Source organism: Lissotriton helveticus, chromosome 1_1 (assembly GCF_964261635.1).
Source record: "Lissotriton helveticus chromosome 1_1, aLisHel1.1, whole genome shotgun sequence".
In the NCBI taxonomy this organism is placed as follows: domain Eukaryota; kingdom Metazoa; phylum Chordata; class Amphibia; order Caudata; family Salamandridae; genus Lissotriton; species Lissotriton helveticus.
In genome coordinates, this window is record NC_136057.1 from 656,481,488 (window position 1) to 656,503,602 (window position 22,115).

At 46.6% G+C, this 22,115-nt stretch overlaps 1 protein-coding gene across 1 annotated transcript in view; it reads right to left on the bottom strand.

The window, feature by feature from the left end:
* PCLO (piccolo presynaptic cytomatrix protein) overlaps positions 1 to 22,115 on the bottom strand; it is a 1,621,199-nt gene that overhangs the window by 1,345,365 nt on the left and 253,719 nt on the right. Inside the window, exon 3 of the mRNA XM_078674179.1 lies at positions 11,653 to 13,509. Within this exon, the coding sequence (XP_078530305.1) occupies positions 11,653 to 13,509 (1,857 nt within the window). The remainder of the gene's footprint in view (positions 1 to 11,652; positions 13,510 to 22,115) is intronic.

Consider the following 22,115-nt stretch of genomic DNA (forward strand, 5'->3'; position numbering starts at 1 on the left):
AGCACTGTTCGCAAAGATACAGTGCACAGATCCAGTGGCCAGCAAAAAAAAGGTACAGCAAATGTGGCTAAAAGTTGGAGACTACCATGGTAAAGATGGTCATCTCCTACACTAGTCCTAAGGAATGTTGGAGGAGACTTTGCAGATGAATTCAAAGTTATGTTTTATGATCATTGAGCAATCCATTTGGCAGTTTGAGATTTTAGAAGCATCAAAGAGATAGAATGTGGTTGTGAAGGAGATATATATATATATATGAACTCGCAACTTGCCTCGTCGCAGGGGGAGCACTCACCGGCTGGTGCCACCAACGGGACCAAGGCAGTGTCCCGTTTAGTATCAACACAAAGTTCAGATTGATGGCACTCCACTCGGGGAATTTTTCAACAGCGTTTATTTAAATGGCTGTGATGACCTACGCGTTTCGAACGTTTCGTTCTTGATCACGGTAGCATTCTAAACAGCGAGTCCTTTTTCACTTTTGCATTATATACACATTTTTTAAACAATGCATTATGGGTCTTGTAGTTAAATTAACAACATTTAACTATATTTCAATCACAATCTTTTAAGTAACTTTTGAAATGTCAAATTATACTATCAATGTTAGTCATTGGTGTGATTTGTTGCCATATTTTAGGGACTAAGTGCCTTTAAATTACCCTTGCATGTTATGCTGATGTTACTAAGTGGTGTGTGAATATGAAGCTTAGTTCCAGCTATATATGGCAAAACGGGGAGACGTTCATCCTATATGTGCATTTATATTTACAGTGTTTAAATAAACACTGTTGAAAAATTCCCCGAGTGAAGTGCCATCAATCTGAACTTTGTGTTGATATATATATATATATATATATATATATATATATATATATATATATATATATATATATATATATATATATATGAGGATTGGAAGAAGAATTCTTATTCAGGTTCTACTTATTTCTTTATTATGAGTGTTTTTAAATGGGCTCAAGGAGTGGCAATTTAAAAGATAATATGTATAATGCTAATCACCTGACTTGAAATAAAATCTCAATGACCAGCATGAATGAAGTTGACTGATGACATTTGGTACTTTACTGGATAGGGGGCCTGCCATGAACACTTATGCATGCTCTGTCTTGTGTTAGTGAGGAGAAAGAAATTCTAAGGTAACTATTAAGTTGTGAGAGTGCATTTTATATGGCCTGCCATTACACACTGTCATGTTCTTGCTCCTGCATCTTTAACGTATATCCGTCTGGTGCCCAACAGGAAACTTCATCATATTCTTTCCCTAATCAGGCCTGGGTAGTCTGTGTAACAGAGTCGAAATATGGAAATGCTACAACAACAGACCAAGCAATGAGACTTTGTGGCTCTCTTGCTAAGCAGTCCAACCACACATGCAGCCTTTTGAGAGATCTGAGAAGAGATTCTCAATTTATCTTTCTAGTGTGAGGGGGAAAACTCTGTACAAGCATACTTTTATAGTCCCCAGGTTAGACATAAGTAGCCACCGCCATTCCCTACAGAGGCATTTTCTTTTTGAAATAGGACCGCACAAAGAGTCATTTGTACATGCTGATACTCCTCATGTGGACAGTTATTATGTACAGAATTATTAAAGGAAAGCACTTGCCTGGAATGTGGAAACTCTATTATATGTTTCTCTAAGAGACTGCAACCGTTATTGATAAGAGCACACCCCACATTATAGCAAGGAGATACAAGAACACCTCAGGATAAGTAAATAGATATTCTTCCTATCCAGAATGTACAGGGTTACACTATACCATGTAGACATGCTAGAGGGACATCCCTAGCCCGCCCCTAAATACTACAACTATCCCACACTATGGAGACAGAAGAACAAAATGATGTGTTGGTCACACTACAATAAGAAACACTTGTATGCAATTCAGACCCTCTTCTACTAGAATGGCTTCTAAAGAATCCTTCATTTGTGAAGTACACTTAAACACACTTAAGTCTGAACATTCATAAAATCTAGCTAGCTGTACCGTATCAAGGAAGCAATCAACTACAAATGAAAAGCATAGGCTCAATAAAACAAAATTGTACAAAACGCCAAAAACAGAACAGTAACAAGATATTCAGTTAAAAGTACTTGTAGCTATCGTGTCATCGTGGTGCGTTCTCTTTGTATCCTTTCTTTGATAAATGCAAAAATAAAATATAGTACACTACTTAAATATGACTAGTACCCTGAACTGAAAAGATGCAAAGGTGCCAACTGTTTGTGGACTCAAAAATACAGTTCTGAATAGAAATTAGGGCAGTAGGTTTCCTACTACAGATCTGAAGAGAACTTAGAGCAGTAGGCTTCCAACTTTGGTGACATAACAAATGACTACAAGCAAAGGTCATGGCAGTTAATTAGCCTACTTAAAGTATTATCATTGTGAGTTTTGCTGTTACTTTTATTGTAGTGTAACGATGGGAGAGTAACACAAATTTGAAGATGACTGCTTAAAGGGTGGGCAAGGAGGATAAAAGGCAGAACAATAGTGGCAATCTAAAACAAGAATTGGCAATGCCATTAGACTTGCAAACAGGTGGCATGGCTGTATTTGCTTTATTTCTAGCAATTGTCACAAAAATAAATAAAGAATAAAAAGAAAACATGCCATGTAACATGGTGGCCACATGTCTGCAATCAAAATGTTACATTAAAAGCAAAACAAAACATTACATATATTTTAATAAAAAGAGGCAGCCTTTCGTAGAGTAGCTACAGGAAACTTTTCAGTTTTAGTGCACATCACAGGAGAATACGATTATTGTTCACTCACAGAAAAGTTGGCAAAAAATTAAAAAAGTATTGGCAAAACCAAGATAATTAGCCTCGGCAAGCAGTTGCATCGTTTTTATTGCAACCACACACCACAAAAAGTAAAAGAAATAAATACAAACAAATAGAAAATGTGCTACTACCACCACAAATGTGGTGGTCTTCTGCTTACAATAACATATTACCTTTACAAAGGACATATCATTTTAATAGAACAGTATAGGTGATTTCTAGCAAGCACGGTACTACATATATTTTAACCCTCAAAAGTTGCAAAAAGTTAACTTCACAGGAAATATGATTCTTAGTGTTGTAGGCAAAGGACACTATTGGCTTTAGAACTAAAGCACACTTCCTTGTAGCGGGTTGCGCATATGTGATCAGGAAAATAAGACTGAAGTAGGCTTACCCGCTGCCCAGTGTTGTATGCTGTGTGGGACAAGGGGGGGGGGGCTCAAGCAAAATGTGAATGGCAATTCAACTGACCAATTGATGTGAAGAAGTAACTCAAGCCCCTCTATGTATGTATAAATTGGCCTTTGTTTTATTGAGGATATTTTGGAATACATGGAGGTAGCAAGACCAACTGCTAAATCAGCCTCCAAGCCAAACCTAACAACTAGAAACAGTCAAAAATCTACAATGAATCAAGTACACAACAACCTCCTTTGCAAGTAGGGAGCACTATCTCAGAAGGCTACTCTCATTTCTATAATAGGGCATTGGGAGGGGCGGCCAACCAGCGGAAGGCCTGGCACTCCTGGGGGATTTTGGCCCGGGGGTGGGGGGCAGCCAGCACCTCAGTGGGCTGGTTTGGGCTACTTGTTTCCTTTTGGGCTGGTTGAGCTGGTCCTTGGGCTCCCCTTGGGCTGGTGTTGGGCTTTCTTGGGCTGGGGGTTACTTAACCGGGCATTTTGTAAGACTGTCCACCATTTTGGTGGCAGTGACCCAGCAGCCGGTGGAAGGTGTCCTGGGGGTGCTAGCTGTTTGGCTGTAGCGGTTTTGTGGGCCAGTGGCGGCGTTTCGTCGGCCTGTAGTCTTCGTTAGCAGTGGTTATTGGTTTCCTTTGGCTGGCTGGGACTCTGTTGGCGACTCTGCCCCTGGGCTGTGGTGTCAGGTTTACCTGGTCGCGTGTGGGCGCGGAGGTGCCCGGCGATTTCCTGTTACTTGCCTGTGACTCCGGCGATGGCAGCTAGGGAGGATCCCAGAGTGGTGGAGGCCCTCTGCCTTCTCGAAGACGCGAGCCACACCGATCTGCTGCGGCCCGGTTTCAAGGTAAGGCAGCGGCGGCGCGCAGCGAGCGTCACCGCGGCGGCAGTCTTGGCGGCTGGGGCGGAGGGAGGGGGGAGTGCCAGAGGGGACAAGGAAGGTGTGCGGCATGGCCGCATTACTGAAGGGGCGGGCGCGAGGAGGCAGAGGAGGGGGAGCAATGGGGAGCGACGCAGCGGCCCAGGCTGGATTTTGGAGAAGGAGCGGGGGGAGTGGCCCGAGGGGCAGCGGCTGCAGGCGGTTTCATGCGGGAGGGCAGGGGTGGAGCACGTTACAGGGGGCGGGGCCCAAAGACAGTGGAGCAGTCGAGGGGAGGAGTGGGGGCAAGGGGGGCGCCTCAGTGCCTGAAAGCGTTAGAGGAGGGTCCCCATTGCTGATTGAAGACGCAGACCAGGACTTGGGAGAGGGAGTGCAGGTGGGCGGGGCACGGGGGTGTTGGGAGTGCTCCTACGGGGGTTGGAGTGTTGGGGGGTGTGGGGCAGCTGGGGTCACCTGGGGGTGGGGCGGGTCCTGGGGTGAGAGGGTCCGGGTGCGGGGGGGTGAGTCATCTGATGGAGATCTGGGGGGACCTGGAGCGGTGGAGCGCGGGGAGTGGGACAGAGCATCTGGGAGAGTCAGGGCTGATGGGTGGGGTGTGGAGGGGTAGGAGGCCCACGGAGGGAGCAGTTGGAGGGGTTCTTGGGGCCGGAGGGTGAGGGGGGGTGCAGGGTGGGGGGTGGTCGGTGTGGCGGGAGATGGAATCGCTGGTGTGGAGCGAAGGGGAGGGGGAAGAGGGTGTTGGGGAGTTGGGGGCGGGGTTGGCGGCGCACGGGATGGGCGCGGGTGTGGAGCGGGACACCCCAGTGCGGCGGGGGGCATTCGGCGGAGTTTGGGAGGGGAGGGTGCATGGAGTTTTCTGGAGGGGGTGCGGTCCATTTAACCCCAGCATGCTGGACTACACCTATTTTTCTCGACAGGAGCGGCTGGTGAGGTGCTCAGGAGAGCAGCATGCGGCTCCAACCCACCAAGAGGATGGGCCGGCTCTGCTTTGTACGGGCGGTCGTGCTCCTACGAGGGACCGGACGCTAGAGTCCTACGTGAGGCGGGGTGGTAGGTCCCCACCAGCCCCAACCCGAAGGGTCGATACCGCCGCCGGGGGACGGGGAAGGAGGTTTGGCAGTGATGATCGGGACCCTGAGATGGCAGAGGTTGAGCGGAGAAGAGAGAGTGTGGATTTGGGCGAGCTGTGGCGCACTTGCAGGGAGAAGGCGGGGCTCAGTAGAGTGGAGCCCATGGAGGGCGACTGATGGCATAGCTGGGATATGGATGGGCCTCAGCAGGATTACGACGAGGACAGCACTGAGGAAGGGGAGATTCAGGATGGGAGGGTGAGTGGCGGGTGGGGGGAATGCAGTAATGATGTTCATAGTGCGTTACAGGCCCTGAGGAGTGGCAGAGCAGAGAGTAGCCGAGCGATAGAGTGTCGCCCCCCCTGCTCCACTGGTTGGGTGGCGGTATCCGGTGCGGACACCGACCTTGACGGCAGGTAAGGAATCTAGCGGGGCTAGGCGTGGGTTGGGCGAGGCCCACCGGGGTAAGGTGTCCGTGGGTACTGATGCCAAGGGAGGAGGGGAGGGGGTGCGTCTGAGTAGAGGGATGTACATGAGGGACACGGAGGTAGGCCCGGACGCAGTGAGCGTGGGGGAGGGAGCAGCAGATGTGATGAAGACACAGGGGGTGCAGAGGGGAAGAAGAGCCACGACATACCGGTGCGCAAGATGCCATATATGGGCGTCACGAAACCCTTGGGGGCCCACCTGTCCTTGGCCACCAAGGACAAGATTTGGAAGGGGGACTATGTTGACATCTTGAAGCTCTTGCATAGCAAGCTGACTGTGAAAGAGGGGTCGAAGGAGGAGGAGCAGGAGCTGGCGAGGCGACCGAAGGTGTCTTTGACCATTGAAAATTGGTTGGCCGGGTACTGTGAGAAGCACCCTGAGCGGGCGGTCGTGCTTTTCAAGTATATGAATGTTATCCAAAGGGCGCAGGTCACGTATGGGGGCTACGCATGGTCCCACTATGACGAGGAGTTCCGGGCTCGATTGGCGGGAGACCCGGACGCGAAGTGGGGTGAGATCGACGTAGATCTGTACCACCAGAAGATGGGGGGTGCGAAGTTTGGTAGGACCGTATACACGGCCAGGGGGTTACCATTGGCGCCGCGCCCCTTTCAGGCCCACCCCACCCATGCAGGCGTGGGACAAGGTGGAGCTGATTCGACCGCTGCCGTCGGGGCGTGCTGGGATTACAACAAGGGCGTGTGTGGCAGGCAGGATTGTCGATTCCGGCACGAGTACTCAAAGTGCGGGAAGCACCACCCGGTGGTACGCTGCTGGGGGGGCGGGGGGTAGTACGCAGGCTCAGCAGCCCGTGGCGGCCACAGCACAGTCCGGGAATCGGGAGGAAAAGGGGGGTCAGGGAATATAGGAAAAGGTTCATACGCCGGTTAGGCTGGATCAGCTGGAGACCCTCCTAGCGTCTTATCCGCGGACCGAGGACGCAAGTGTTTTGTGCCGTTGGTTCGGGGAGGGTTTCCGTTTGGGTTACGAGGGGCCGTGGATCGCTCAGTGGGCAGAGAATTTGAAATCAGTTAACGTGCACAAGAAAGTGGTGCGGGACAAATTGTTTAAGGAAGTGCGGGAGGGGCGGATGGCTGGCCACTTTCGGGGGCACCCATTCAGAACTTGATCATTTCCCCTATCGGCGTGGTGCCGAAGAAAGAGCCCAGGCTATTCCGCCTGATTCAGCACCTATCGTGGCCAGAGGGGTCGTCAGTAAATGATTACATTTCGACGGAGTTGTCCTCGGTGTCGTACTCGTAGGGGGATGTGACGCGGTGTTTCGTGGCATCGGTGGGGGTAGGAGCCCTCATGGCAAAATGCGACATTAAGTCAGCATTCAGGCTGCTACCGGTACATCCGGAGGATCACCCACTGTTGGGGATCCAATTTGACGGGAACATCTTTGTGGATAAGGCTTTGCCCATGGGGTTTTCGATCTTGTACGCCTTGTTTGAACGCTTCAGTACCTTCTTGCAGTGGGTTTTTTCCTGGCACACTGGTAAAGAGATGGTGATGCACTACCTGGATGACTTCTTCCTGGTGGGACGGCCTGGTTCGGCGGACTGCCAGCAGCAGCTGGACGGTTTTACGGAACTCATGGGTTACCTGGGTGTGCCTCTGGCACCAGAGAAGATGCAGGGTCCCAGCACGGTGCTGTCATTTCTGGGCATCGAACTAGATTCCATTGCCATGGAAGCACGCCTGCCGGAGGAGAAGGTACATATGCGGGCATTGGTGGACAGCATGTTGCGGAAGCAAAAGGTGATGGTGCGTGAGGTGCAGGTTCTGTTGGGGCATCTGAATTTTGCGTGTCGTGTATTCGGGCGGGCCGTATATTCTGCAGGCGGCTGGGGCTGGCGCTATCCGGGCTCACATTGCCACACCACCACCTCCGTTTGTGGGCAGGGACAAGGGAGGATCTGCGCATGTGGTGGGCTTTCCTGGAGCATTTCTATGGTTTGCCCATGGCACCCCCGAAGGACTGGGACTGGGACATGACCATCTCGTCGGATGCGGCAGGGGTGGGCGTTTTCAGTTTGTAGTGGCAGGGATGGTGGTGTGCAGAGGAATGGCCATCACATTGGCAAGCCGGGGGACGGAGCATTGCGTTATTGGAGCTCTTCCCGCTAGTGGTGGCGGTGCTGGTGATGGTGTGGGTGCAGGAGTTGGCGCACAAGCTGGTAACTTTTATAGTGGACACCATGGCGGTGGTGCAGGTCGTTAACAGACAGTCCGCCAGGGACCCGCAGGTGCTCAAGTTGATGAGGGTGTTTATTATGAAATGTCTGGAGCACGATATTTTGTTTCAAGCTTGACACGTTCCCGGGGTGGACAATGTAGCAAGAGGATCCATGGGCTAGCCACAGAAGCGGAGGACCACAAGACGCCGTTACCAATGGGGGGCTGTGGCGCGTGGGAGAAACCGGGTCGTACAGCTGGTAAGAGCGTCAGTGGTGGTTTCTACCTGGAGAACGTACGAACAGGCGTGCCGGGAGTTTCGGGAAGGTGGGGCAGTGCGGCAGGAGGAGTGCTGGCGGTGGTGCGAGCAAGTGGTACAGTTCATAGTGAGCATGATGGACAGGGGGATGTCGCGGGTGACGATAGCCGGAAAAATGGCAGCGGTGGCATTCATGGGGAATTTGTGGTGGGGGTATGCACCATCCGCGGGGGAGCTGGGGACGCGATTATTGTAGGGTTGGGCGCGGGGGAGAGGGGCCAGAGTGAGTAGGCATAGGCCCATCACGGCGGGGATGCTTGGCACCCTGATTTGGGTGTTGCCCTCCATTTGCCACAATCGGGAGGAGACCGTGCTGTTTTCCATGCTCATGTCGTGGATGTACTTTGGAGCGTTCCGTGTCTCTGAGCTGGTGGGGGCCAGAGGGCGTCCTGGGATCTTGTGAGGGGACGTCGACCTGAGGGTCCGGGAGGTGGTGGTGCGGCTGCGACGCTTTAAGACCGACCAAAGGAGCGTGGGGACGTGGAATGTGATGGGTTCAGTGGAGTAGGGGGAGGTTTGCCCGGCGACTTGGGGTAGTTGGTTGTCTTCTGCGCGACAAGAGGACGCGGGCGAGGTATTTCGTCGGGCTAATTATACCAGGGTGACGGCGGCTCAGTTGTTGGGGGACCTGCGGCACGCCCTACAGGCCATGGGTGAGGACCCGCAGGTGTTTGGCACACATTCTTTCCGGATTGGGGTGGCGATGGACGCGGCTCGACAAGGTTGGGGAAAGGGGGACCTCATGCGCTTAGGGCGTTGGGAGTCGGAGTGCTATAAGACATATATCAGGATGAGGGGGGTGGGGATGGAAGACCGCGATTGAAGACCGTTTTTTCTTGTGGCTCACATATGTGTCTTTGCAGGTGCAGTGGTGGGGCTGGAGGAGGCTGTACTGTCTATACTCATTGTGGGCCATTCCTTCATGAAAAGAGCGGAACGAGCGGAGTGAGAAAGGGAGCGGTGTTTCAATTTAGGTTTGGATCCGGGGTTGATTGTGTGCCAGTGGCAAGGGCGAGGGGGTATGCGGTGGCATGAGCTGTTGCCGGCCTTGAGTACAGCGGTCAGGAGAGGGGTGTGTCCGGATGTGCTTCTTATACACTTAGGCGAGAATGATTTGGTGCAGTGCAAGGGGCTGGCTTTAGTCAAGCAAATGAAGAGGGATTTGTTGGAGGTGAGGCGCCAGTGGTCGGGCTGCCATGTGATTTGGTCAGAACTAGTACCAAGACGGATATGGAGAGGAGCGGAAAGGCCGGCGGCTAGAGATAGGGCGTGCAGGAAGCTGAACAGGGAAATTAGGTATTTTTGTGAGAAAGAAGGTGTGGGTAGGATGGAACATCTGGAGCTCTGATACGGGGACGTGTATTTTTTTAGGGAGGATGGAGTACACCTATCCCAGTATGGGATGGAATTGTACATTGTGCAGTTGAAGGAGGCACTGGATAAGGCCACAGGTGTGTGTCGGTATCCTAAGAGGCTAGCATCCTAAAGGGGGGGGGGTCGAAAGCCGTTAGGACGTGTTTCAAGTGGCGTTTTTTCCCTAGAAATGCAAGGGGGGAGTTATGAGGTTGGGGTTTACCGTTGGGTAGATATAAGAAGTTATATAGTTAGGTAGGTAAGAGTTTGTGAATTGCAAGTTTGTGGTTATATTGTTGCAAAGGGGATCCAATTTTAGAGGTGAGGGGAGCGGGGTATGTTAGGAAGTATATATTTAGTGAGGTCTAGTTTTGTGCAGCACAGGCCAAGGGTATGTAATTGTAAGGTGCACCTGTTTCCAATAAAGCGGCCGTTTACACATCAACAAGCTGGTCTGTGGTATGTGCTGCCCCTCCCCACCCCACTATGGGTCCAATAGGGCCTTGGGAGGGGCGGCCGACCAGCGGGAGGCCTGGCACTCCCGGGGGATTTTGGCCCGGGAGGGGGCAGCCAGCACCTCAGTGGGCTGGTTTGGGCTACTTGTTTTCTTTTGGGCTGGTTGGGCTGGTCTTTGGGCTATCCTTGGACTGTGGGGCATTTTGTGAGACTGTCCACCATTTTGGTGGCAGTGACCCAGCAGCCAGTGGGAGGTATCCTGGGAGTGCTAGCTGTTTCCTGCCCTCCCGCCCCTTTTAAAATTTTCGGGGGGGGGGTTAGAATGACAGTTGTTTGGAAGGTTTGGCAGTATGGGCTTTCTTTTGCGAGGTGGTCTTGTTGGGAGCAGGTGCATCGGGGGTATATTCTGTTCAGGGGCTTTGTCGCTGGAGCAGGTGCTGGGTGTGTACGGAGGCCTTTGGGTTGGCATTTTTCCCTAGAAATGCATGGGGGGAGTTATGAGGTTGGGGTTTACAGTTGGGTAAGTATAAAAAGTTATATAGTTAGGTAGGTAAGAGTTTGCGAATTGCAAGTTTGTGGTTATATTGTTGCAAAGGGGATCCAATTTTAGGGGTGGGGGTAGCGGGGTATGTTAGGAACTATATATTTAGTGAGGTCTAGTTTTGTGCGGCACAGGCCAAGGGTATGTAATTGTAAGGTGCACCTGTTTCCAATAAAGCGGCCTTTTACACACCAACAAGCTGGTCTGTGGTATGTGCTCCCCCTCCCCACCCAAAGAGTGGGGCCCAAAAGTTAGTACGCTGCCCGATGAAACACTCAAACCCATAGCATGATTTAAATTAATTACAGGCTAAGGGCGCAGCATTCAAACATCATCTTCTGGAGTGTTCAAGATTGAGAGTAGTTCTGTATATTTTGTTCCTAAAATGTCGTTTTTTAAAACTTTCTATCAATAGTTACATATTAGTAAATAATGTTTCTTTATACACCAGACTGTATATCTCAGAACTGTTTCAATTCATTGATTGGTACGTGTGGTAATACTGTATTATCCAAATTGGCAAGGTAACTAAACATCTCTTTAATTAAACTATACTACAGGAAGGGCAAACGAATATACTATTTCGATTCAGAAGTTAAATTAACAAAACTCCTCATTAGCTCAAAAGACCAAACTTTATATGTTCTTTTCGTACACTGCAATACTGGGAAGTATATTTCGGTCAATTGTGTTAAAAAATAATTTTCACCAATCTGCCTTTACGCTAAAGAAAGTCAAACTGTCTGTCGTAAAGACTACCGGGAGCTCAACTGTGCGTTTGAGAAAATACCTTCAATTTGGAGGATTATGCATGATTAACAAAAGCATGGAAATAATGTACCTCATATTGCATCGTCACCGGCAAATAATGTAAATTCTGCACTAAAATAAAAATATCATCACATTCTAAACTTGTCTTAAAGCGCAACAGTTGCTCAACAGAACGCACGTTTGCAGAAATTAAAAAACTGAAGAAGGTTATGCATGCATTGCAGAAACATTTTCAAATCAAAATGAAACATCACAGATGATGGAAACAGTTTAACAAAGTTGTCCAACAAGACTATTCGATATCAAGCTGATAGGTATGTTTTCAAGTTACACCAAGTAGGTAAACACTGTATTTGCCTACCTCAATAAGATGTGGTGTTGGGTTGAATCCACAGAGATTACACACTATGCTTCTGCATTCTGTGCACGTGTTAAAGTTGGGAACGTCCTTTGAGCCAACATTTAACTCTATTTTACAAAGTGGACATGTTTTGAGCAAAGCAGGCTTTCCAACTGTAGAGGGGCCGTGATCCTTCTCAGATTCCTTCCCAATTTGAACATGTAATGGTTTCTGCTCATGTGCTTTCTCTTTAGCATTCACACATGTAAGATCAGTTCTGGGCTTGTCGGTCTTTTCATCAATCTGAGGCTTTGTCTCCTTTTTTATGGGTGCTAAGTTTGGTGGATGTTGTATCTGAAGTGGTTCTTTTTTATTTGGTGGAGGGTTAGGATGCTGTGAGGACAGAGAGGGTTGTTGACCTGGTACCGCTTGTGCACTATGTGGATAAGCAGGAGGATGAGGGTGCTTATTATCTGGCTGTTTCCCGTGAACATTATGCGCTTGAGAAGATGAAGGTGGTTGCTTTGCAGGTGAACCTTGAGAATTCTGTGTTTCAGAAGATGGAGGAAGTTGCTTGATTGGGGTGTGAGCACCCTCTGGTTGAGCAGGTGGAGGAGGTTGCTGAGGTGAACCTTGAACATACTTTTGTTGAGATGAAGAAGGTGGTTGCTTAGGTGTTGCTTGAAATCCCGGTGGTTGAGAAGACAGAGTAGGCTGCTTAGCAGGGGAGCCTTGAGCACCCTGTGGTTGAGAAGACAGAGTAGGCTGCTTAGCAGGGGAGCCTTGAGCACCCTGTGGTTGAGAAGACAGAGTAGGCTGCTTAGCAGGGGAGCCTTGAGCACCCTGATGTTGGGAAGAAGGAAGAGGCTGCTTAACAGGTGAGCCTTGAGCACCCTGCTGTTGAGAGGATGGGGGAGGCTGCTTAGTAGGTGTCCCTTGGGTGCCTTGTGGTTGGGAACTTGGCTGTGCAGTAGTTGACATGAAACTAGATGCCTGGCTGAATATTGATGCTCCAAACCCAAATAGTTTCCCTGTCACTGTTTCTTGTGGAGTTGTTGGTTGATGCTTAGGGGTTTCGGTCATACTTCCTAAATTAAGGCTGAATCGCCTTGGTTGCTCTTGTGGCTTAGGAGTTTCTTTAGGCAACACTGAAGACTTTACAGAACTCTCCTGTGGAAGTGCTGTTTGGGGTCCTTTTGGCAATGGGTTGGCTTCAAATTTTGTATCCAATTGACTTGGAGTCTTTTTGGGATCGTCTTTTACTGATGTTGGCAGATTGGTTTGAATTTTGATTTGTTTTCCAGACTCAGATGTAGATACATGTTTAAAATCTGAATGGAGTTGGGAAGCATGTGGCTGGAGTTTTGAATCAGACTGTGCATCCCTGTCTGAATGTACAGCAGGATGCATAAGTTGTGGAGTTTTGGCAATTTCTGATTTTTGAGAACGGGTTTCTTTTGAAAGGGTTGGTGTCTGTGTGTTTGGATGTGAAGAGATTGCTTTCACATTGGATGCTTGAGAGGGTAAAGCAGTCTGAACATCAGGTCTCTGTATATTTGATTGAGGGAGTTTCTTTGCTACCAATGATTGCTGTGTCTGATCAATATTTGGAGTGCACTCTATCTTAGAGGATGCAGTCTGAAGTGAAGTAGCAGCAACAGGCTGTTTGGATTTCAATGAAGAATCATTTGTTACAGAGACTGCTATTTTAGGTTCAATGGTTTTAACAAAGTCAGATTTTTGATGGGGCTGAGACACTTGTTTTGCGGTTGAGGTTGTTTTCTGTTGTGGCTGCATAGGTTGTTTCATAGAGGCTGGAGGTGTGGCCATTCCGAGTGCACGCTGCATCTGACAGTTCAAACACAGCCATTCCTTGATCTGTAATAAATTAGGGCAGTAGTATTAGAACCGTAAACCATGGTACACAGCAACCAAGTAATGATTAAACACAATAGTAAATGCAAAATATCATTTAACGGTGTTAATGCTACATTAGATGTCTTCATTGGATCAGGTGTTCTAGCGCTACAATAGTATTAGATTAAAATAATCAGGAGGTAAAATGATTATGCTAATGAGACACTCAATCAAAAAATGACAGGTTAAAATATTGTCTTTTTCACAATAGCAACAATCTGCTTGTGTGCGTAAATAAATATGTGAATTTAGATCAATTTAAATAACAGGGCTGTGTAGTTCGAAAGTGAGCCAATACCACACATAAAGGTAAACTTATATTTCAAGTAAAAATAGCACAATTGACTGTGAGAACATATCAAGGACTTCCCACCAATATTCCCCACCCTAACAACAGACAGTCGACAATCACAACAGCAAAAGAATCTTCGGGGAGACCAGATATCACCAATGACTTTCCAGCTTCCAGAACAAACTATCACATTTCACTACATAACAGTATATAAATATTCTTTACACTTTAGAATATATTAGTTACTCTAAATTTTAGGAGAAATACGGATCATAACAGTGTAGAAATTATTTCTACCATACACGTAGCTGTCACGAAGTTTCATTGATGCCTTTAACTGATGCATGTTTATTTACACAATAAAATGTTAGGGTCCAATTTACACCTCATTAATTTACTGCAACTGGAACCTTCACAAGAATAACACTTTTCACTAAGAACTACACCTTATTTCCTTGAAGACCATGCTCTACAGTCTTTAGTGCCCTGGACAAGTTAATACAAGTAAAACCAACACTAACAACACTAGGACCATGTCAACTGACACATTCCGTTATATCTACATTATCAAGAACAGCTCTTTTACATGCTCATTCATGAGGAATTTCAACATACCACCATAAACCTCTATCACAATACACTAAGGTTCACCAGAAGGGTGTCCTCTCAGTGACACCCCTTACCACTTCAGAAGAAAACCAATTTAGAAAATTATAAAAAATGTGGTTATTGATTGAGGGGATGAAACCCTGCTCAAGAAACACATTCAATTCTTATTAAATTAAACTATGCTCAACCCTCAGGTAGCTTGGGACATAGCAGTCAGGTTTAACTCAAGTATAAATGTGTGAAGTATTTTCGCACCCCTTCAAACAGTAACAGTAAAAACACACCACGAAAGGATCCCACATAGATTAAAAAATATGTAGTAATTTTTTAGTATACAGAACAAAACTAAAATAACACATAGAAATCCACTCAGTAGAACGCGTGATACACAGTTTTATGGATTTTAGTAAAAAATAGCACCAAAAAGCACAGAGTCAATTGTGGATATCTGGCTGGGCCGGACCGGGTCAAAGTCATAAGTTCAGGCTGACTGCAATGGAGCCAGCTACAAGGAGCCAGTTAGGCCAGCTAAACAAAGTACCTTAAATCATGGTTAAGTGGATAGTTATGGGGATCCACGCTGAAGATGCGTTGTCGCACTGCTAAAGCGATGTATTGGTTCCAAGGTGCAGCAAGGCTGCCGTGTGAGGTCCTGTGTCATCGTTGAGGATCCCGTTGATGAGAGCTTGCGATGTGAACTCAGCATCGAGGATGCATCACACAGGCAGGGAAATGTGTTGGTTCTGAGGAGCTGCAAGGCTGAGATGTGGATTCTGGCGTACTCGTCAAGGTTGCAATTGACAAGAGATTTGAGGGCCTGTGCCAAGGATGCATTGTACTACACCGGTACCGAGAAAGTAATGGGCTGTGATGCGATGCAGGTCTTTGTGACCGTTCTGATCCATGCAGCAGCAGCAATGTGTTAGTCCTGCGCTAGGTTGCACCGTGCAACAGATGAGATGTGTCAGTAACGTTGGATCCACAAGGGCTTGCAGACATTCTTAAGCCAACTTCAATGGGTCCAAGACTGGGGTGGCACCACTTGGCAGGGTAGACTCAAAAACCAATAGCGGTCAGTGGTGGGAGTAGCTGCCGGGCGGTGACTTGAGGGGTAGTAATCTATGGATTATGGAGGATTACAGATAAGTAAACATATAAATACATTTTTTTTTAAATGTTGCGCGCACTGCATCCCGAAATGCAATGCAGTGCACACAACGAAATTCTTTTTGCAGTAGCAGTCCAGCAGAGTGACAGTCCAGCAGAGTGGCAGTCCAGCAGAGTGACAGTCCAGCAGAGTGGCACTCCAGCAGAGTGGCAGTCCAGCAGAGTGGCAGTCCTTTCAGCAGACAAGCAGTCCTTCTTTCTGGCAGAGCATCAACAGGTCCAGAAGTGCACTGAAGAGTTGGTGTTGGAGGTCCAGTTATACCCAGTTGTGCCTTTGAAGTGGAATAGTAGCTTGTAAAGGTTTCCCTTTGAAGTTCCCAGAAAGCCTGCATTCCCTGCCTTGGCTCCAGAATAACTACAGGGGATATGCAGCCTTTTGTGTAGAGGCAGGAGACAGTCTATTCAAGTGTAAATAAGGCTGGGTCCAGCTCCGTCCTCCCATCCTGCCAGTAATTGCCCATAGAGGAACACTTAAACTGTCTAGGAAGAATACACCAAACATAACTGTCAGCTACACCCAGTCACATGACCAGAGACAGTCTACAGACACTAAATGCCTAAGGCAGGAAAATTATAACTTTCTAAAAGTAGCATTTTCAAATTGTAATCTGAAATCTGACTTTACAGCGAGTTAGGATATTTAATTAGTTCCAGAGACATCTAACATGATCTGGTCAACTGCTCTCATTTGGGAATTACAGCTTCTTAAATATAATAGGGTAGCTTCAATGTTAGTCTATGGGAGATGCAGGTTGTGCCATAGTGAAAAACAAATGTAAGAGTTTTTCACTACCATACTTAAAATTACATATCCTACTTTTTAAATACATGGCATCCTGAAGTCTGGGCTATCCAGGGCCTACACTAAGGGTGGCTTATTTCTGGCATTGCGGTTGTGTGTGTGTGCGGTTGTGTGTGATGTCCTAGATTTGTTGGGATAGTCCAGAATGTTGGAAGTCTGTCCCAGCATCCATTTGGTAATGGAATATGTGCTCTGGATATGTGAGTGTGTATGGAACTGTTAAAACATATTGGTAGGTGTCATATGTTGTGTCGCTAAGAATGCCAAAAGACCTACATTACGTAAAGGATTCTGGAACAGTCACACATGTCGATTATATGCCAGGTAATTATGCCTCACTGGATCAACCCTGATAGACTTGTGTCAGTGTACCTTAATCCTGACAGTTGTGATCAAGACTTTCCAGTTTGCACCAACTTAGTGGATCAAACAAAAACAATCTTTGATATAATTATGCAACTGCAAACATACTCATTTTCATAATTATACTATGCAATACATCCCCACCATGAACTGGACAGATTAATTTAATGTCTCACCAGTACCCATTACTAGAGTACACCTCACCCTGATAATCTTGTAGTTATTATCTACATGCTTTCTATGACATGGATGATACAATCTATTCTTCAGAAGTATCATTCCACTATCAGTTTAAAACTTCAGATCAAACAAGTAGTGAATTGGAAATGACAAGAAAAAATACTATTGCAAACACATGCCTCAAGGATCCTTTCACGCTAGCTCTAGGAGTTTCCTCCCCAATAGGAATCCTTCTCTGCAAGATCATAGTAATACACTGTAAGCAATAAAAAAGCATTGTTGCTTTAAAGCAAGCATTGTTATGAAAACATGGAATGGCCGATGAAACTTATAACTAATTTGTATAAATGACCTACTGGAACTGCTATAGAAGCTGGAGAGGGGGGAAGGTGGGGTGGGGAGTAGCACCAGAACATATAGGGGCATATTTACAATAAGTGGCGCATCCCTGCATATCAGCAGGGATTCGCCACTTATTGTGCGCCATGTCTACGCCAACATGGTTGCGCTGCATTTACAATGCGGCACACCATTGGGGCAAAAACGGCACAGATGCGTGCCGCATCTGTGCCGTAAAAGTGTTGCATTGCTGGAGTTGTGTTGCAAGCATGACGCAGCTCCAGCAATGGTCGGGGGCCCTATTATTCCAATGCTGCGTCAATCCTTACGCCTTCTTCAAGCAGGCGCAGGGTTTTGACGCAGCATGGGCACCAAAATGACTGAGTGAAATCTTGTAGATTTCACTCAGCCACTTTCAGGAGGGGTTCCGGCGCCGGAACGCCCCCCCCCTGTGCAGGAACGCCTCCTTCTGGCGCAGAACTTTACAACGTGACGCATCTCCCAGATGCGTCACGTTGTAAATACTTCCCACCTTGGCGCATATTTTGCACCGCCGCTGCGTCACAAAAGTGACGCAACGGCGACGCAAAGCAGCGCAAGGGGCATGTAAATATGACCCATAATGTTTTGTTTCTGGCAGATTATACACAACACCTTTCTTTCCCATCTCATCTTTACCAACAGGTCCTTCTACGTACGGTAAACCTTTCACTGTGTATTGTACAAACATTCCTGTAGCTGTAGCTCCACATACTGTATTTCAGACATGCCTTGAGGAGCTGAACTGCTGAAGTACAAGATTGGCCATCTTCAGTTATACCACCCAAATGCAATCTTGACAGAAAATCTGCTCTCATTGTTGCCCTCATGAATATGCTCTTTATGGTAATCTACTGCGAGAATAATTCCTCAACCAGCACTAGAAGGCTTTAACTCTACTTTCACTAATAATTACACACTTCAAATATTTGTGATTGGTTTCTTTAAATACACACTTCAGTCATCTTGCCGGCAGCATACTGGGGAAATACCACAGAGGAAGAATGGCAAGTCTGGCCCTGGCACCACAGAAATATTTTGTAATACTCACCCGCCCACGAACATAGCAGGGCTTCTTTTTTCATTACAGAATAGGTCCGTTTATCAGGCTTGAGAAAACCTGGATCAAATGGTACAATGCAATCATTCAGCAAAAAGTTCCCAATTGACTCACAATTGAATGGTTAGGGCACACAAATGCTTTATTATAATGTAGGTGATTTATCAAGGACGTTGTATGGAAAACTGCAGTTACTTTATGCTTAAGTATATACAAATATTTGTACTGCAGATGGAGTATAATGTCATTTCCAAACTTCACAGCTTTTGCCTTCTTTCATCTTATCAAATTTGTTCCCTTTCTTGAATAAAATATTTAATGGCCCCACTGTGGAGGAAAGCCCTGCACAAATTGATCAAACTATTCATGCATAATAAGGAGCAAGACAATCTGATCAGAATACTTAGGCTATTGCTTATCCAGTTGTAAAATACAAGTGAGGTGTAGGATTAGGGTGTCCCCTAGAAATGACAACCTTAATATAACTTTAATGATGAAAAATCATGTATGCAATGTGTTAGACCTGGCATCTTTGGCATGTTTTTCCCCTGCCCGTTTTCTTCTGACCTCTTGTTTTTGACTGTATGCAGACTTGCGTTTTGCTGGTATTAGAATTCAGGGTTCTTGCTGGTTTTAAAACTCTGCACACTTTACCACTGCTGATCAGTGCTAATGTGCAAGTACTCCCTGGGTAAATAATGATGGGTTATCCATGACTGGCATATTTGATTTACTGGTAAGTCCCTAGTAAAGTGCACTGTGTGTGCCCATGGCATGTAAATCAAATCCTACTAGTGGGCCTGCAGCACTCATTGTTCCACCCATATGAGCAGACATGCATGTCGTCCTGGCAAGTGCACCCATTTACCAGTCCCACACCTTCTCTTTTATTACATGTAAGGCACCACTAAGGTAGCCCCATGGACAGGGAGCAGTGTATATGAAAGGTAGGACATGTACTGGTGTGTTTTACATGCCTTGATAGTGGAATACTACTAATTTCGGTTTTCACTATTGCAAGGACTATGAAATGTAGCTTTCCATTGGGAAGAGTTGAGATTTGGAGTTTGGGCCCCTAAAGCTCAGGATTTTAAAATACATCTCTCAGTGAAGATGGTTTTTAAATTGTAAGTTTGAAAAAGCCACTTTTAGAAAGTGAGTATTTTCTTGTCTAAGCATCCTCTGCCTACCTGTGGAATCCACATCTTGTTTAGACTGACAGGGGTTTGTTTATGAATTCACTCTAGATGGTCACACAAAGGTAGTTGAGTTGTACCCTGCTTATCCTGAGAACCCATCACCACGTTGAGGGGTCTACCTGAGCTACAGTGGTGTGAGGAGGTGTCACTGACACCTGAAGAGGGCTGTGTCTGTCCTCTGACAATGCTGTCCCCACCCCCCTGTAGTGTGTCTTGATCCAGGTCAGGGCAAGGCAGGATCTGGGCACAACAAAGACTCATCCTGTGTACTACGCCTACTTCAAAGGCCAAAAGGGGTATAAGTATTGGACCTTAAACCCCAGACTTTTAGAACACTTCTGGATTAAGAGGACATTCTGCCAAGACGAAGAGCTGGAGAGCTTTCAGGAGGAGTACTGTCCCTTTGCTGTGTTTGCTTTGCTGGGTTGGCCTGCAGTTGTTGCTTCTGTCTTGGAGAGACCTAAGAACTGGACTTTTGCTTTAGTATCCTGCTTGAGAAGATTCTTCACAGGCTTGTGTGTGCTTGCCTCCTGTTAAAAAATCTCAGGGTCATCAAATACTTCACCTGCTTCCCTGAACTTCTCTGTTGGGAGGTCTGACCTGCCAAGTAGTACCTTGGAGGTGGCTTAGCTGCTTCAAGAACTAAAACGCCACACATGACCCCTTCAGCGCCAATTTTTTCGCCGCAAGCTTGCATTGCAGCAGTGTGACCGAAAAGATTGATGAAGCCCCTGTTCACGGCTGGAAGAACCATCGCAGCCCGAGTCTCGAGCATCGTGTCGCTGATGTCCGAGACCCCGGTCCAACTCCGGCGCAGGCACTGCCATACAGCTGAAGGAATTGGCGCATCACCTGCATGCGCTAGGAGAATCAATGAAGAGTTTGTGTTGTCCCCGAATCAACCCTAGCGCGTCCAGAATTTCCACGCATCGCACCCGTGAAACAAGTCTACATCACTGCTGGGCTTCAGTAAGGAACCGAGGCGGCGTGTCCGGAGAAATGATGCATCACCTTCCCTTGCAGTACCAAACCAATGCATCACCTCCTCTCACAGTAAGGAATCAACACATCACCTCCACTGCGTAGCAGCAAGGAACCGATGCATCATCTCCCCTGGGAGCACGGAACCGAAGCATCACCTTTCCGGCGAGTAAGAAACCGACGCATCGCTTGCTTTTCCAGAGCCTCACCTCCCATCTGCTTGTTTTCATCTTTGATTTTGACACATCCCAGGTACTTTGTGCTAAAAATGACGCATACATAGTGTTATATGAACTGAACTGGTTTAAACCATTTTAAAGTGATATCTTAATCTGTGTAAGTTGGATTTTTGTTGGTTTGGTTTAGTTTGGTTTAGATAAAAATTGGTTATTTTCTAAGCTGGTGTGGTGTCCATTTGTAGTGTTTTCACTGTATTACTCTCTGTGTTTATGTACAAATGGTTTACACATTGCCTCTGAAGGCTGACTGCTCGTGCCAAGCTACCAAGGGGGGGGGTGGGGAGGGGTTATCTTGGGTGTGTAACTCTTTTATTCTGACTAGAAGGAAGGGTCTCTACTTGGATAGGGTGAAAGCCACTGCCAACTAGAGAGCCCTGTTTCTAACATAATGTCAAACCCTCTTCCTTTTGGAATGGTCATTAAAAGAGAATAATGTTTTTGCTCTATCAAAATGCTGCAGTACCTTCAGCAGAATAAAACAAAATGTAGATCAAGTGTGCAAATGCCATTAATATGTAATAAAGTCTAAAACAAATATAACATAGATTGTATGACGTATAATATATAGCATCTAGCTTAAAGAAAAAGTAATCCAAACAGTTCTTGCTATGCAGAAAAATGCAACCGAAGTTGTATTGATGATGCAAGCATTTTCCAACCCAAATACTGGATACATATTTCTGTCATACAGCTTCTTTATTCCCCCCTCCACCCCCCCCAATGCTGGAATTGTGTTGTACTAGACTTAAAGGATTCCCTGATAAATGTAGGGCGTCCACACATGGTGTGAAACAGTAAAAGGGTGAATGCAACTAACAAACGCAAGAGAAGCATTAAAATGCGCATTGGGAATAGACAATCCTAAAAAACTCTTAAGAGTACTGGGTAAATGTTCTCTGCATAGACACAAAATGAAAGTTTCTATCCGAGATTTCATTTCAACTGCTTATGGAAAAAAAGTAAAAATGCTATATTCCCAGATTAGTATACAAGAACCTATGTACATACATTACATAAGACATGATCAGCGCTACCCATTGTTGAATAATTGCAACACATTTGTGGTTCTGAGCTTAATCTATTCAACTGTGCATGCTAATTTGTCATATCTGTTTACATTTCATGTTGAGTCTATCTAATAAAATCACAGTCGAAAAGTTTATATATTTAGTAAAGAACATTCTGGTGGTAAAATAAACACTGACCAAGTTATGGACATTTTTGTGAGGATGTGTCTTGCAAATTGATGTATAATCTTTAATTTACAGCACATTCATATGTCCTTCTCCTAGTTTTT